General features: G+C 35.9%; 1 protein-coding gene across 2 annotated transcripts in view; it reads right to left on the reverse strand.

Annotated features, from left to right (window-relative positions):
• EFL1 (elongation factor like GTPase 1) overlaps positions 1–18,656 on the reverse strand; it is a 196,461-nt gene that overhangs the window by 20,480 nt on the left and 157,325 nt on the right. For both annotated transcript variants that reach the window (XM_031955656.1, XM_031955657.1), the window contains one exon: positions 11,407–11,591. In XM_031955656.1, the coding sequence (XP_031811516.1) occupies positions 11,407–11,591 (185 nt within the window). The remainder of the gene's footprint in view (positions 1–11,406; positions 11,592–18,656) is intronic.

The following is an 18,656-nucleotide window of genomic DNA, read 5'->3' on the forward strand; positions in this document are numbered from 1 at the left end:
TGTATCTTTCCTTACCTCAGCCTTTTGGAATTCCTGATTTCTTTCAAATCTGAGCCCAAGCACCACCTTTTGCATGAAGCCCTTTCTGATTTCTCCAGAGGCTAGCACTTTCACCTCCAAGGTTACCTTATGTTGTATTCCAGAACCGATGTAGTCTGGTCTGATGATTCAGATTAGAGAATAAGAAAGGCACAGATAGGGTTCTTAGATTTTAGGGACTTCTTGAACTTGGTGGGGAGGAAAATAATGTCTTCATTTTCACTAACCTCTAAAAGAAATGTAGCATTGACTTCTATGAATTAAAAAGTTTTTTGAGAAGGAATCTATAGGTTTCGCCACACTGTCATGACATAGGAAAGGTTGAAAATCCCATATTTAACAGTTGACAAAAGGAGGTTTACATAATCATAGCGAGAAAAGGTATAAAATAAACACAAAGCACTGATTCATTTAGGCACAGCTTTCCTGATTCTGTGTTTGTCATGATGCTACACAGTCAGAAGTATATGTGCAGCTGAGAGAAGCTCATAATTCTGGTGTGTCGAGTTTGTACCAAGGCCACCAGGAAGTTATTATGTCAATATTTCTAGCTTTAATTTCCTGAGCCAATTAAGTCTCAAGGTTGCTGTTAATATCTGGTAAGGGGAAACCAGTGTATCCTGAGTGAAGTAGAACCCTAGGAAAAGGTAGCCCAGCCAATGTGGCCAGGAATTAGGAGACACAGCTATCTTGCATGTACCTACTGTGTAAGTTTTGATGATGTTGTCTCCCCTACTATTATGTAAACTCCTTGAGGACAGGGGCTGATTCATTTCTGTTTCATTTATCAGGATCTAGGCCAGTACCTATCAAATAGCAGATGCTTAATAAATGTTAAATGTTTATTTGATTAAAACTCTCCATGTTTCAATTTCCTCACCTGTAGAATGAAGTAGGTGAGGTTAAAGCTCTATAATTTATAAGGTACTTTCCCTGATTACAAATGTCCGTGGTTACATAAGAATAGAAAGAAGCTTGAAATTTCAAAATGCTGTCTGTTTTTTATTTGAAGTATTATGATCATCAGAACATCAGTTATGGTCATATAAATAGGGCTATAAAAATTCTTATTGAGCAAGGTCAAGAATAAGATATTCTGATTATTATAAAGTCACTATAAATGGCATGCAGATCAACAATTTTCAAAAACTTGAAACAAGAAAAAATGTATTATTGAAAGTGTAACCATCTTTCAGAAGGAATTTTAGAATTTCAGTGTTTCATTTACTTCCTGAAAAGTCAATTATCATTACATAAACTTTAACTATAGTAGATGTATCTATCCTGACAGTTAAATTAAAAAAAACAACACAACAAACCTCAATATTATGTTGCTGGACGTTTCTTTTCTCATTAAAGAAGAGTGCTAAATATGCTCCCCTCATCTTCCCTCCCCTAAAAAAGGTTGTTTGAATTTTTATCCAGGCAGAAACCCCACAAGACATTGTAGATATAGGGGAAGTACAGGACTTGCAATTGTGGCCTTGGGTTTGAGTCCCTGGTTTGCCAATTACAATCCATGTGACTTGGAGCAGATTATTTAAGAGCTCTGGAGCTCACATTTCCTGACTTGTAAAATGGGACTGGGAGTGGGGTGGGGTGGGGATGGTCTCTAAAATCCCTTCTAGTTCTAAATCCTATGATTCTGATTCACCTTAGTAAAACATTAATTCTGTGGACCTGCTTCCAATGTGCTCTAAAAAGTGACCTCAAAAGTCTCACTACTGAGCATAAACTGTAAAGGGGTTCAAGACAGAAAGAAAGCTCCCATCTGTACTAAAATAATCACAGCAGCACTTTTTTTGTGGTAGCAAAAAGCTAGAAATAGAATGAGTGCCTGGGGAATGGGTGAACAAATTATGAGATGTCAATGTAATGAAAGACTTGCATCATAAGAGATCATGCACATGAAAAATATAGAGAAATTGCTGGAAAGTCTGATATGAACTGACACAGGGAAAAAGACAGAACTAAGAGAATAATATACATAATGAATACAATAATGTAAATGAAAACATTAAAAAATGTGAGTATTCAGATCAATATACAAACAATCTTGATTTCAAAAGACTGGTGATGAAAGTATATTGTTCCTCCTTTTGATGAAGACACATCAGACTGTAGATATAGAATGCTACATAATAAAGCTAGTCTGCTTTTCCTTAAGGTTTCATTTTGTTGAGAGAGAGAGAGAGAGAGAGAAAGAGAGAGAGAGAGAGAGAGAGAGAGAGAGAGAGAGAGAGAGAGAGAGAGGCGCAAAGAGAGAGACAGATAGAGAAAGAGACAGACAGACACAGTGTGTATGTGTATGAGAGAGAGAAATAGACATTCAGAGAGAAGCAGACAAACTGACAGAGAATGAGGAGTTGGGAGAGAAAAATGAAATATTAGGAAATAAAGTGAAGTTTAAAAAAAAAAACACACCTTTGGTAAAACTTTTTTTGGCTTTGCTCTCCATAAGTTCTTAAAATATAATAATGGAGAGGCACAGTGGGTAGAGCACCAGCCCTGAAGTCAGGAGGACCCGAGTTCAAATCTGACCTCAGATGCTTAACACTTGTGACCCTATGCAAGTCATTTAACCCCAATTGTCTCAGCAACACACACACACACACACACACACACACACAAAATATTGGAGAACAGCAATACTAAAATTTTTGTCTTCTTTGGAACCTTTCAGAAAGGCAAAAGATGCTTACTCATTATTATTAAAGGACAAATGGATCTGTGATCTAAATGTCCCAGGAAAGAGGAAACTCTTCACCAATATAAGTCAACAGCACTTTCTTGGCAATTTAGCTAGAATTGCCTAGAGCACTGAGAGGTTAAGGTTCATGTAGCCAGGTCATGTCAGAAGTAGGATTTGAATCCAGGTCTTCCTGGCTTTGAAAACAGCTTCCTATCTATTAAACCACCTAGCCCTTCACTTGCTACTATAAAAAATTCATGTGAATCAATGGGAGCAACGAAGCCAATATAATGCTAACATCAGGCAGTACAAGTTTTAGTTAAATAACATGAGTAAATTATTTCCTTGATAGAAATAAAAAAATGTACACATTTTATCAGAAACCTCAGTACAGCATATCGGGCATCTGGGGGAACATCTCCAACACCACAATGCACTGTTCTTTGTGACTGACTTTCTGTTTAGATAAACAATAAGCTTTGACCACTAATAATAAATGAAGTGAGAAGTTACACTGAAGCTGCTTGCAGTTACTGGTGTAATCAGAAAATGAAACCAAAAACATTTCCACATCCTTTGATCGTCTTATAAGGAAAATTCTGAGTCTACCACATTTGACTTTCCTTTCAATCTAGAGGCTAACTTTAATATACAAGAAACATTTTAACTTTTGTATATTTCAAAGGACATTTTATTCAGCCAAAAGTAAACTGTATCATAATCCTGTAGGCAGCCTCAGATTAATTTAAGCCTGGGGAAGATCAACTTGTGACATTTCAATACAGGCAGGGTATATCTACCCCCATGTTCTATAAAACTTATTTGTTTCTTTGATTTATCTCTATAGCCTGTTCTTTGCTTTGTAACCAGTAAGAAATGCAATGTTACCACGAGTTGCTTTTCTTGCTGCTGGTAAATCATTTGTCTTAAAAAATCATTTTGGAAGAAAGCATAATCCAGAATTTACAAATGGATGGGGTAAAAAATACAATGGTTAAATGGCTGTCCATATTTCTATGTTTTGGAAAGGTAAACAAACTTCTCACACTTTCACAAGCTATGTGGCAACTCCACCTCAATCTGCTTCCCCCTTGGAGAGCGCTGAAACAGCAATAAATAAGCTCAAGGAGAGACAAGCACTATGTAAAATACATAAACTCTTGGGTGCATCCAATGACTTGCTTTGCTGGCTGGTCACTAGGTAACATGACAGTATACACTGGGGAGGGGAGTGAAAGAGGCCACTGTGGTTATATATCCACATGTTACCACAGGGTGATGTAAATGCCATGGCCATAATTAGCTTTTAATGAACACTATGTCAGCAACACTTTAAAAGGTTAATAGGAGAAAATCTTTAAAATGTCTTAGAGGTACTTATAACCACATTGCTTTTTCCCCACTGAAGGCTGGAGGATGAACAACTAAAATGATGAGAGCAATATGAAAAAGGCTATGCAGAGAGCCTTGAGACTTTAGACAAAAGAGAGGCAGGAAAAGTGGTGGCTTTTAGTGTGGAGGAGTGGAAAGAGCATTAGATGGGAAATCAGGAAGGCCCGAGTTGAGATGTTGTCAATGGGCCTCAGTTCATTCATCTGTTATAATGGGGATACTAGACTCTAAAATCTCTGTGGGCTCTTCTAGTTTTACTGTCTATGATCATATTATCTCTAAGTTCCCTTTCAAGTCTAAATACTATGATTCTAAATATATAAAGTCATACTATTAACAAAAAAGTTTACCAATTTTATATTATATGGGGGTAAAATGGATTATTTCATCAAATTTTGTAATACCAGAGTTAGGGACTACCACTTGAGGGTTGAGAGGTACATTTAGAGCAAATACAGAACACAATGCTTTACCTAATAATAATTATAAGTACATATAACTTCATATACATCATGCAATACTTTTCATTGTAGCGAGGTCATACAGTGGCTAGAGAACTGACCCAGAAGTCAGGAAGACTCAACTCTGTGAACTCATATTTGGCCTCAGACATACTGTGTGATTCTGGGCAAGTCACTTCACCCTGTATGCCTCAATTTCCTTGCCTGTCAAATAAGCTGGAGAAGCAAAGGACAAACTACTCCAGTATCTTTCTTTACCAAGAAAACCCCAAGTCAGGTGACAAAGAGCCAGATACAACAGAGATGATTGAATAACAACAACAGTACTTTAAGGTTTGCAAAGCATTTCACACATGTTATCTTGTCTGGTTCTCCTAACAATCTTATACAGAGGAGAACACTCACACTGCAAATAGGCAATGTCTGTAGGGTCATACCACTCCCATGCCTCAAGCAGGATTTGAATGAAGGTCCTCCTGACTTCCAGTGCAGTATTCTGTTCTTTAGCCATCTTGCTGCCCCCATTCACACATAATATATTAATGAAACATATTATGATAGGAACTGTTCCAGACTTCAAGCACATATATATATTTTAAAAGAGCAGGTTAGGTGAAACTTTAAGCTGGAAAGAGTACTCCAGAGGCATCTAGTCCAACCTGTCCCCTCCATGGCACATATGAAAAGTTGAGGCCCACAGAAATGACTTGTTTAGTCACTGTGAGAAGGTGATGAACCTAAGGGACACAGAGATCTGCATCAAATCTAAAGAAAGACAGAAGTATGACAGTCTCAATACTTGAGATTGATGTCAAGAAGGACAATTATATCCTTTATATCTGTTAGCCTTTTTTAAAAATTTAATTTTTTTTTTTCCTAATGAAAATCTACTTTCTTTCTCTCCCTCCCTACTGAGAAAGAAGGAAAAACAACTCCTCGGTGACAGACATGCAGAAATCAAGCAAAACAAATTCCTGTACTGGCCATGTCCAAAAAAAGTCTAATCTATATTCTGAATGGGCTGACTGCTTTGTTATGAATCCTCTGAAGTAATTATATCCTTCTTTAATTAACCATATTGGTATGTCTAGCAATATAGAAAGAAGAAAAATTATTCAAGGCAGCAATAAGAAAAAAAATAAAATATTAGAACATTTTCCCCCTTTTGATTGGACAGAACCTACCAACCTTTAAGGTTTTCAGTAAGACCTATCTTTATTTCCATGAGTACTTACTGGAGTCAATCTGAATCGTTACTGCTATTTCTACTGTAATTTTACAAAGCCTGTTTCAGACTTAAAACAAGTCATCTATCCAGGGTTCAAGATGGCACTGTTGTTATTCTATCTAGTAGTAGATGTGTATGTGGCAAGGTCATGTACCTCCAAGATCAGCTGGGCATTTGTGTCTGAGAAAGAAATTCTGTTCTTGATAGCCAATCAGATTTAAAAATTTTCTATCCAACTTCCTAGGACCAATGAAAGCCACAGCAGGGGCAGGCAGAAGCTGTGATACCCAAGGTCATCAAAGGGGAGTTTTTAGAACATAAGCTTCCTTGCCAGATTGAACAGAAACAACCTCAACAAGACTAGAATATCACAGGAAACATGGGCTAGATTTTAATTTGAAAATACAATTGTGTCTTTATAATAGTCATCTGGGTTGACTCAGAGGGTGGGACATATATGAAATGAAAGCTGGACGGAACACTTTCTCCTGATAAAGAGCTTCTATGGTGTAAATGTGTGTCACTTTAGAATTCTAGGGAGGAAGATCTGGACTAATGCATCATAGGTGGGAAAGAAGGGATTTGAATTAATAAAATAGTGATGCCATGCGGATCAAATGAGATAAGATATGAGAAGTGCTTGGCCAATCTTGAAGCTCTATGCAAATGCAAACAATCATCATCACTATTTTATTAATGATGATGTTCTTTGGTATTCCCTTTTCCCCATCATCCTTTTCTCTGCTCTTTCTCCCTCACTTACCTTCTTTTCCTTGTTTTTTTCCCCCCTGCCTTTTTTAGTTTTTCTTTCCATCTTAATTTCCTTCTACTTTGCTTGTTTCTTTAACTACCACACAAACATGGAAATGAAACATATTTTAAATTATGTGCTATGTTTAATGAATCAAATTTTGGGGCTATTGCTCTTAATTGTAAAAGAGGAATAGAAAATCTATTATTCTCTTACTAGGGAAAAATAACTGCCAAAGTTACTAGTGATTTTTTTTCCTTGTGTATATCTCTCAATACTTTCTATAGCTATGCCAATGGGGTTTTTTGTTTGTTTTTTTCTTAAAAATGTTTCCCACTTCTTGTACAGAGCAAGAAATAGTTATATTCTTTATGCCCAGGCAGATTAGTACTATGTTAGTACTCCAGTTTCTTATACTTTTATGCACTTCTGAGCTCTAATGCAGGGCTCTATATACAACAAAATTCTAAATAAATATAAATTATAAATAAAAGCTAGGTAAATTAACTAAATCCTAATTTTCCTTCAAGATTTTTTTTATATAATATAAAATCAAAGATCATAAAAACTCATTATGATGAAGATTATTATCTCTGTACTAACACATCTCCCTCCTCAACCTCTGCCATGTATCCATCAAAGGTAACTGCAGTGTGATATTTGCCACCATCACTTTATATGGCTGAGACTGTATGTTTAGCACTCCAACACCACTCTATTTCCTTCCAGCTATTTGGCTACAAGTATGGTAAGCTGTTAAAAAGTGGTGCTGCTGCAGAGGCCATGGACACAATAATGTCAACAATAGTCTCACACACAGTCACAAATTGTCAGAGTTGGAAAGGACTCCAATAAATGTCTACTACAATCACTTCATTTTGCCAATGAGAGAATTTGTCTTCAGAGTGGCCAAGTGATTCAGCCAAGATGCTACAGCTGTTGAATGGCAAAATCTGAACTCAAACTTGGGTTTTTATGTATTCAAAAGCCCTTCTGACTCTACCACACTGATGGTTCATCCTGAACGAACCTGATGGAAAGATAAGTTCTTTTCTTTTAAAAATTAAAACTATAAATCTTTATTAAAAGTCAAACAAAATAGTTACCGAACTAGTAATTATTAAGTTACTACTGGTGTGGAAAGCACTGTGCTACATTTTAGAGATTCAAAGAAAGGCAAGATAATCTTTGCCCTCAAGAACCTTACAATGTCCTCACCAATAAAAAAAGATATATATATATATATACAGAATAATATTTGAAGGGAAAAAAAAATACCTACACATTTAATCTGGAAGCTTTTTCACTAATGTGGAAATATCACTTATGGATTTGGATAGTAGGAATGCACCTCAGAGGCCATCTAGTCCAATCTATAACCGAAAAATAATTCCTTCTAATATATATTCAACCAGTTGACTTCCTTTGTTTTAAGACAATGGGAGGAACCCCCATTTTATCCCAAGATAATTCATCCTAATTTTTCCTTAACATTTTATCTAGCTTTTCTTTTAAGATGGTGTGGAAGCAAAGTAGAAAGTCATTTAGATGGAAACTCAAAAGTTTTGAAGGCCAAGAAGTTAAGTGTTAAGACTGCCCCTAACCACAAAAATAAGAAAATTCAAACATTCCACATTATGGGCACTCTGACTTCACAAGCAGCTTGGAAAAAGTCCTCCTAGGAATAACAAGATTTTATTGTGATCATCAAGTTTCATAGAATACATACCCATGTATGTATGTATGTATTTCATAGAATACCTTTGTATTCATCATTGACATTAATGCCAACAATCATCAGATAAAGCAGGCACTAAAGAAGTTTTGTGAGAATGATGAAGTCTGATGGAAAGAAGAATGCTTGCATCCAATCTTCCCCAGATTACATACTCTTACTACTGTCAACTAAATTGGAATCATCTGATTGCCTGTAGCTAGCCTGTTCAACAAAAAATAAAGCCTGCCACTATTAAAAACAAACACCTAAATCTGATCTTGGTATTGTGCCCCAAATGGCTAGAATAATAAGTCATTTGGAATCTTTTACCTTGCACTCAGATTTCTCCCACAGCTGGTATGAGGATGTTAGCTCAAGGGTTAAAATGCCTTCATTGGTTTTTGACAAAAATTCTACGGTTTTCTTTGGCTTTACTGTCCCTCATTCCTAGTTTCTTTCAAAAGTATGTGTTATTTCAGTCTCTTCCTCACTGGACTACCAAAGGTAGAAAGAACTATATGGAGACGGTGAAGAAGAGAAAAAGAAAGCATCTTTTCCCTATCCAGCATTCTATTTTCTAAGAGCTATTCCTCCTTTACAGTGCAGGAACAAAAGAGGGACACTATACTGGCATAAACATATATTTATATCAGCTGCAGTTGGTGACTCTCTCTTTCCAATCATAAGACAGTAATTTTCTACTTTTCTCTTTAAACAATGAGGGGCATCAATTCTCCCAAAACAAGTATGACTAGCTGAAAATTAGCATGTGATGTTTTTTCTTAGCAGCTGGATCACCCTTAGCTACCTAAAATTTTATAGTCTATTTTCTGAAAGATTTTACATCAATTTATTTTGCTATACTTTCATTAATACAAAATTTCCTTTGTTTATCTGAATTCTTTTTATCTTTACTTATGTTACAATGATGCATTCGTATGCCATAATTTATTCAATCACTCCTTAATTGGCACCTACCTTTTTTCAATTATTTACTGCTATACATATTTTTATGTATTATTACCAATCTTTTCCTTTTTCTCTGACTTCCTTGGAATATAAGTATATGCCTAGTAGTGACATTAAATAGGAAAAGGTTTCATATGGTTCATGTGCTTTTTTAAAAGCACAATTTCAAAGTGCTTTATACAATGATTAGATTAATTCACAGCTCCATTAATAATACATTAAGAGTCCCTGTCTTCTCACATTCTAACACCTGCCATTTCTTCTTTTACTATCTTTTTCAGTATGATTTTCTGTTCCCTTTTGTGCTGCTCCATCAACATCACTGCTGAACTGGAAGATGGCTACTCCATTTTGTATTTTTTTTTACCCAAAAATTTCATCAGGAGTGGCTAACCCCTTTAATGATCCTTTCCACTAGGAGCTAGACAGGTCCATGAACATAATTGTTGAAGCCTTTCCAACACTGTACATCTTGGTTGAGTTTATCTCACCAGCAAGACAGCCTAGGATCACCTCTACAATGAGATAGTTGAATATGCTTTAGGAATTTGTAATCTTTATTGATCATGTAATGACCATTATTAAAATGGAATCATTAAGGTTATTCAAGTCAGTTCAAAAAGACTTGTGATAGAGAGAGCCAACTGTATCCCGAGAGAGGACTATAGGGATTGAATGTGGATCATAACATAGTATTTTCACATTTTTTGTTGTTGTTTGTTTGTTTGCTTGCTTTTTTCCCTCATTTTCCCCCCCTTTCTGATCTGATTTTTCTTGTGCAGTGTGATAAATGTAGAAATATGTTTAGAAGTATCACACATGGTAAATCTATATTGAATTGCTTGTTGTCTAGGGATGGGGAGAGGGGAGAAGGGAAAAAGAAAAAGGTTTCATTTTTCTTTTTTGCCGTTAGATTAAAAAAAATCCAAATTAATGTCGTTTCCCCCTCCCCCCCTTTTTAAAGAAAAATGTCCAATGCGTTTTCTTTAACACTAAGCCCTGTTTGGCTTACTAATTACAAATATAGTAATTTTTGTGGCCTGGCTTTTATCTTAGAGTCCCTTGATGATGTTATAGGCCCAGAACAAGAGCTAAAATTCCAAATCCTTTTGTACATAGTATGGATGTATACTATAGTATACATTCTATACATACATATAGTAAGCAGAGTATAATAAGGTATGGAGTCTAATCTATTTCTTTCAGTTGTTCCTTCCCAGAGATAACACTTTTAAAAAATGTTTTTCATTTATTAGTGAAATGCTAAATATGTCCTTTTTTCAAAAAGAGAAGTTACTTGAAACCAAATTAAAAAAAAAAACACAGTTGCTTGGTTCTCAGAAAACAACCAACATTTTCAATGAACTAAACGTTTCCTTTTGCAGATCTAAAAATTACCTCCAATGAACAAGATGGGAATTCTTCTGTAGCATCAAAACTTAAATTTGATTTTTTAAAAAAGGTTATTTCCTTTTTTTAAAAACTTATTTGTAATAAAAATAGCATGCAGTGAAACCAGAAAAGTAAAGGGTAACAAAATAGAACATTTACAGACATATCGACTTGTACTGTGCAGCCATTCTTAATAACCTAAAAGTAAAATATGGTATATAGCATGAAATACTATGACCAAAACATATTGCCACTAGGCTTATTGGGAAATAAGCCAATTTGATATATTTTAAAAAATTTTTATTAAAACTTTTTATTTACAAAACATATGCATGGGTAATTTTTCAGCATTGACCCTTACAAAACTTTCTGTTCCAAATTTTTCCCTCCTTCTCCCCATCCCCTCCCCTAGATGGCAGGTAGTCTAATATATATTAAATATGTCAAAATATATGTTAAATCCAATATCTACATATACATATATTTATATAGTTATCTTGCTGCACAAGAAAAATCCTATAAAGAAGGGGAAAAAAAAAACAAAAACCTGTGAAAGAAAACAAAATGCAAGCAAACATCAATAGAAAAAGTGAAGATGCTATGTTGTGGTCCACACTCAGTTCCCGCAGTCCTCTCTCTGAGTGTATAAGCCAATTTGATCTTAGCAATACCTTTCCCCTCATATGGCACATTTATGGAAGCCTAGCCCCCAAAGAGAAAGAATAAATACTAAAGAATAAAATATTAAAAATATTTTGTTTTTACCTCCCAATGGCTGAACACCAACTGTGGGCTGGCAAGCCCACTAGTCCTCTTCCTTATTTCATCAGCAAATCCAAAGCTTTCAGCTACTGGAAGTACAGCTTTGATAATGAACATGTCTGTCCCTTCTTTCATTTCTTCCTGCAATACTCGACCTTCTCTCTTTGACAAAACAGCATAGACCCGACCTGCGGAATCACAAATCTTATTAACTGGTTGAACTTGCCACAACTAAGAATGTCCATTATAATGATCTGCCCTAATGTGTAATTTTATCAAATGTCCCTTGATAGTATTAACTTACTTATAATGCATTTTTGGGATACTGATTGCATAGTTCTAGTTATGGGAAACACCCGCTGTACTAATCTTTCTGAGTCAAAGAAAGAGAGACATATTTATATATTTTTTTCTTTAATCCAATCTTCTATAAAGTACAAGAATGAGAGAATATTAGCCTTATGAAATTGTATGTCATCTCATATCCCTAAAAATTCTTGTCATGTATTAGAAATCAAAAAAGTTTTCTTGACCAAAGCCTCTCCTATTCATTATCACTATTTCATATACTTGGGAAACGATATAAGTTTTTTCATATACATGAGTATATATGTAGAAAGTATTTTTTATCCTTCAAGGGTAATTAATGCTGACAGTAAAGAGTAAAGATAAATGAAATGCATATACAATCCTAAAGACTAATTTTGGCCAATGCCACAATTCTGGTCACTTCTTCTGCATAACTTTTTGTAAGAACTACCTACAAAACTGTAACAAAGCCTTACTTTCTCTTCCTGATCCTGCCTGCCCCCTGGTGGTGGTGTCAATAAAAAGAATAGTCGAAAGTATTAAGAGAAATAAAGTAGAAATAATTCACAGATAATGACTGACAGGTTTAACAGGAATGGTTCCTCAAGATTCTTAATATCGCTTGTTAATAATCTCTTCAAAATTTCAATTTTTTTTTCAAGCTTTAATGCCTTCTTCTTACCTTGGAAATATATTCAGGCAATATCTCTAATATTAGAAATTATTTCTTTTGATCCTGTTACCCCTTCCAGTTTTCCCATACCCAAAAAACATGTCAAAGGAATGGTTTCTTCAAGATATTAACTTATTCCTTCTTCATTTCCCTGAAATCTATTTTCCATTCCCAACAATCAGTGAAAATGCTTTTCTGAAGTTTCTTAATGAGTCCCTTAATGCCAAATAAGCCAACTGCCTTTATTGAGTTTTTTCTAGGTCCTAATTCTACTTGACTTCTTTATGACACTTGAAACAACTGATCATAGCCTCCCTTCTTGAAACTTTCTTCTCTCTTGACTTCTTGTTCACCAACCACATTAATCCTATTTTCCTTTAACTCTTCAAAAAAAATTCTGATATTTACTTTTTCTCTCTGCCTAACTATAGGCTTTCACCAAGATTCAATCCCCTCTGGTATACTTTAAGCTTTGAATACCCTATTTTTGTGTGTGTATTCAAGTACTATGTCTTTTATATTTCATGTCCAGTTCTGATCTTGATGTAATGTGATTTTGGGGTCTCCTGACCTTGGAGCTTCTGTTCTAATGAGACCTTGGTCTTCTGGCTTTGGAAAGTGCCTCAGGAAACTGAACACACCCAATCGTCTATCTGAAGACCACCCTTTATTCATCTAATTACATCAGAATACACCATTGCTGTATTCTACTTAGAATTCAATCTGCTCAGTAATAGCGTCACATTAATAAACTTTGCCCCTTGACTAGGAGATAGAAGAGTTCAAGCCTGCAAATTCTTTTGAGCCACCTCACGATACTGGTCTGGAACTTTTGGGGTCCCCTTCTCAACCTCAACAATCAGATCTCTAATCCCTTTTATTATCAAGACATTCTCAACTGGATATCCACCTCTACCTCAAGATTAACATGCCCAAAATTTCACCTCTCAAGTTTCCTACTCCTATCATCACTAACACTGCCCTCTGAATAACTAAACAAAAAAATTTTGAAATCATCTTTGACTTTATCCAGGTCTTTGCATTCTTCCTGAAACTACTCTAATTCAGCTCATCCACATTCTATCTCTTAATCTATTTTTTACTACTGACAGAATCATTTTCATAAAACATCATTTTATCACATTATTCTCCTAATCAACAATCTCAAATGGATCCTCCTTCCTTATCAAGTCCAATTACTCTTTCTAACACAGTCTTTCACACTGGGGCCATCTTAACTAATTTTATTTCTAGATTGCTTAAACTCCTAACCATTCAGTTCCCTAACATTCCTTAATCTACTCATTTTCCATGACCCACTCCATTCCACCTCATGCACACACCACATATAGTCATACTTTTTAATCATGCTAGCATCTACAGAAGTCCTACCTCTAAATTCAAGAATTCTGAAATTCCCTTAGGGAACCATTATCTACTGGCTTTCTATACCTCCTTCTGTTTTCCTTTATATAACTCTACTCTTTATTCTCAATTCTATTGTTGAAGGGTGAGATACCCTAACAGCAATGGGAGCCCCCCCCATGATGGGAGAACCTTGAAACTGTCCTTCTTGATCTTTGGGATGAGCCATGAAACTCTCCAGACAGGGACCTACCTTTTGGGGCGGTTATGTGGCTTCATTAAGATTGGCCCAGGACTATTCCCTACTTAGCTGGAACTTAAGTGGTCTCATTTAGTTGGAGATCTGGACTTGATATTTCTATGGAACTCTATTGAGCTGAAAACTGGCTCAGGACCACTCCCAGTAAGTGATCTCATGCTACTGGAAATCTAGGTCTAGGGGCAGTAATCTCATAGATCTCTTTCAAAGGGCAATTTGGGCGCTCATTTCTTTTCGGAGGACCATGCCTTGTCAAGGAACCTCTCTCCCTCTCCCTCTCTCTCTCCTTAGCATAGCTGCCTGTGAGGACCCTTTACCTGTTGGGAAGACATTCTCTTCTCAGCATTAACCCCTCCTTATCTCTCTCTGCCAGGATTCTCCTGCTATACCTTGACTTCTCTGTCAGGACCTTGCCACTGAGGAAGTCAGCCTCCTAGCAAAAGGTGACTTCTCGGTGCCAATAAACTTCTTTTTGCCAGTCTAACTTTTCAGGTTCGTGAATTCTTTCAGGAAGGACCTGTGCTGACCAGAAGGGGTTCCCACAACATCCTGACTGCCACTAACCTCATCACCCAGGCCAGTGTCACAGGTTTTACATTTCAAAAGAATTCATAGTACCAGTCTCCAAGAGAGGTTTGGCAAAAATGGATTTATTTTCACTGAGAAGCTCTTTCTCTCAGTGGGCCCTTTCCTAATTAAAAAGATAGCGAAGATTGGGATACAGAGTTTTGATTTTATTTAGATTTCTATGGCTCGGGGCTAGGGAGCTATATGAGGGACTAATTTTCAAATCAATAAGGGTGGTGATTGTTTTCCAGGGCAAACTGATTCCCAGATCAATTGGAGATGGAAGTTTCCTGTGGGAAACTTGACTCCTTAACCCCTTATCAAATGGAATGTGTAGCAAATATTTCAACTCAATGCGTCCAAAATCTATAAAGAAATAAAGTGGGGGAGAGAATAGGATATGGTGGGAGTACAGATGTGTGTATAGATTAATGGGAGTGGAATAAGGTGTGTAAATTAATGGGAATGGGATAAAGATGGATGGAAAAGGTGTGAGGGGGGAGAAAGTAAGAGTGAGAAGAGAGGAGGTTAAGTAATAGTAAGGCAAGTTAAAGAGTAGAACTAAAGTAGAAAAGTTACCAGGAATAGGAAATAAAGCAATATACACAAACACTGCAACAAAGATCAGGAATAGAATTCATTAGGAAAAAAACCTATGGCTAGTAATTACTAGTCTCAGAAAGAAAACAAATCTTATTTTAATTAGCCATATTAATATTGTTTTAGATGCATCTATGTTTGTATTCATATTGTGAGAAATGGATTTATTTGGTTTCCACAGTATAAAAATTAAATTGGAGAAATGAAACTTAAATTAGAAAATTGAAACTTACAAGGAAGGTTTTCTCATCCAAAAGAATGTAAGCTTCTTAGGGGCAGGGATGGTATTGAGTGGAAAATGCTACAATTTGTTAAGCATTTGATAGCCTCAGGCTTTCTTACCTTCTTATTTTTAGAAACTGCACTTTAGAAACCTCAGCCAATGGGGAAAGGAGCCAGGAGGTTGGGGAGAGGAGCTCCTGTGGGGGAACAAAAAAAGGAATACTCTTTGCGTGTGTGTGTGTGTCTGTCTGTCTGTCTGTCAAACCAGCTTTAGTGTATCAGAGACTGTGTATCCTTTCTCATGAGAAAGAAATAAACTTTTTCCTACATTCATACTTGGACTTCTGATTGTTTTAGAATTGCTACTGTCCTACACAACATTCAAGTGTGTGTGTGTGTGTGTGTGTGTGTGTACAGATAAATGTATATATGTGTGTGATGAGGTGGGGGGTTTAGCAGGGAAAACCTAAAGTACTAGTAGGATTATAATACCCCCTGAAGTAAGCAGGGAAGAGTACTGACTTTCCAGTCCCACCCCAGGTGGAGGTCTCTAGAAAACCCACCTTTATTATATCCAATCAGGAAGCCTTATTATAGCTAAACTCCCTTTTAAGGTTAGCACACCTTAGTGTACTCTGGTTTTATGACATCTTCCCTTTAATGGTGTCTTCCTCCAAGTTACTTCCAGGAAACTTGTCCTTTCCCTTGTTAATCATTAAAATCTCTTTCTTATTAACTTGGAATTTAGCCCATTCTTAGGAGTGTAATAAAATCTTTGCCCCTTAATTTGGAGGCCTAATTTTACAATTTTTTTTAGATAATTCGTGTTAATGGTCTGTACGTCCAACATATTTTTTGGATATTACCCCATACTCCTTAATTTTGCTGCTGAACTTCATCATTGGAGCCTGCTTTAGGGAGGTGGGGAAGAGGAAACAGAGGAAATAAAGTAAGAAGTGCTCAACAGAGAACAAAAGAAAACCTACAAGGAAAAACAAGAAAACCATTTATTTTTTCTTTTTCTATTTCATTTTTTTATATTTTAAAGTTAAGATTTAAATAAATTTAAAAAGAAATGAAATTCATTATCATTTCCCCTAAAAACTCTCCTCTCCCCTATCTTTTCTATTCCTGTAGAGGGTGACATCATTCTCCCACTTCCTTCCCTTTATAACCCAGGAGTCATCCTCTACTCTCCACTACCTTTTTCACCTCCTAACTCCATTCAACCTGCTGCCAAGGTCTACTGCTTTCACCTTTGCAACAACTTTCAAATATGCTTCTTTCTCTCACCTGACACTATCCCAATCTAATGGAGATTCTTATCATCTCACACCTATATTACTGCAATAGGTCTGCTTTCTTTAAGTCTTTCCTCACTTGAATGCAATCCTCCCTTCAGTCATTAAAGTGATTTTCCTAAAGCACAGGTTCAACCATATTGTGCCCCCTCTTCCAAATCACTAAACTCCAGTGGCTTTCTCCTTCAGAATCAAATACAAATTCCTCTTTTTGTGTGTGCACAAAACCCTTCATAACCTAACCCTCTACTGTCTTTCCCATTTTGATACAGTAACACTGGCTTCTTTGCTACTGCACAAACAAGACACTGCATCTCTCGGTTCTGGGTACTTTCTCTAGCTGTTCCCACATGCCTAGAATGTTCTCCCCTTTTATCTCTTCTTACTGGCTTCCATGGTTTACTTTAAAGCCCAAATAGAATTTCATCTTCTACAGTGAGCCTTTCCCAACAACTCCAAATTTTAATGCCTTTCCAGTCTTACTTTGTTTTAATATCACCTAGATTTCCATGTGTGTCTCATCTTTCCTGGAAAACTCTCCCTTGTATATAAAAAAAAAAAACAAAAAAAAACAAAAACAAAAACAAAAGTGTGTGTGTGTGTGTGTGTGTGTGTGTGAGTTTTGGCTGAGGCAATTGGGGTTAAGTGACTTGTCCAGGGTCACACAGCTAGGAATTGTTAAGTGTTCTAGGCCAGCTTTGAACTCAGGTCCTCCTGACTTCAGGGCTGGTGCTCTATCCACTGTACCACCTAGCTGTCTCCCTTGTAATATTTTTTTAAGGAAAAAAAAGAGAAAATGAAAATTCACAAATCTGCACAACACATTGAAAAAAATCTGACTTATTACAAGTAATGTTCCTCATCTGTGGACCTCATCCTCTGATACAAGAGGCAAGAAGAGTGTTTTCTCATATCTTTTTTTTTAGGACTATATTTGCTCTTTATAATCTTCCAATGTTCAGTTTTGATTGTTTTGTGATGGTTTGCATTCCTGTAGTTATTATACATACTGTTTTCCTTATTTACTTTACTTTGAATCAGTTCATATAAGTTTTTCTATGTTTCTCTTTTAGATTTTCAAAAATCTAATTTTATGTCTCAGATTCATGAGAGGAACTGTCTTTAACTAAAAAGCACACAATGAAATATTTTGATTCCACCCTTCCACTAATGTGGGCTTATTTCTGGCTCCCCAGAAATATAAATTGGACCCCTGTTATGTTCAAGCTACATGAACCAAAGTTAAAGAGGGGTGGTTTTGCAAAGTTCTGTTTGGAGAATCTCCTAGTTGAAATTTAAACTACAGACTAGGAATCTATTATAAAACTGATTTACCACATGGTTTTATGGCAAGGACCTTCAAGACCCAACTTAAAGCAAGCTTCCAGAATAACAGAATAGAGGTTAAGTTTCATATCAGTAAAGACCAAGATAATTTCTAGCTCAGTGTAAAAGTGTAAAGAGATTATTTTCTTTTCCCTGTACATAGCTTAGAGTTTCATTGTTTGCCTATTTTTACATCAGCATTATAAGCAATTTATTCAAATTTTAAAAAATAACAAAAATAACTTAAATAGATGTCACTACTTGAACCTATTCATATTTGAGTTAAACACAGTATGGAAAATACTGCTTCAGTATAATTGTACTTTAATGGAATGTAAGAGTTTGAAAAGCTAACTAGCTTACAAAAGACTAAATGGGTGTGTTCTGGGGTATTTTTTATTTTTTTAGCTTTGCTGGGAAGAGGGACAGGAGAAAGTGATTCCCATGGGAGCAGAAAGCTAACAATTAAAAAATGAAAAAAAGATTTATTACTTAAAATCAAAGGATTGGGATTAGAAGAAATGCAAAAATATTTGAGTAATATTCTGAGCAATGGTTTTTATAGAAGGAGGGGAAAAAGCCACGTGTCCTAACAACTGGTAAACATTTACTGATTGGCTGATAATTGTAG

The sequence above is a fragment of the Sarcophilus harrisii genome, chromosome 2, assembly GCF_902635505.1.
Source record: "Sarcophilus harrisii chromosome 2, mSarHar1.11, whole genome shotgun sequence".
Taxonomy (NCBI): Eukaryota; Metazoa; Chordata; class Mammalia; order Dasyuromorphia; family Dasyuridae; genus Sarcophilus; species Sarcophilus harrisii.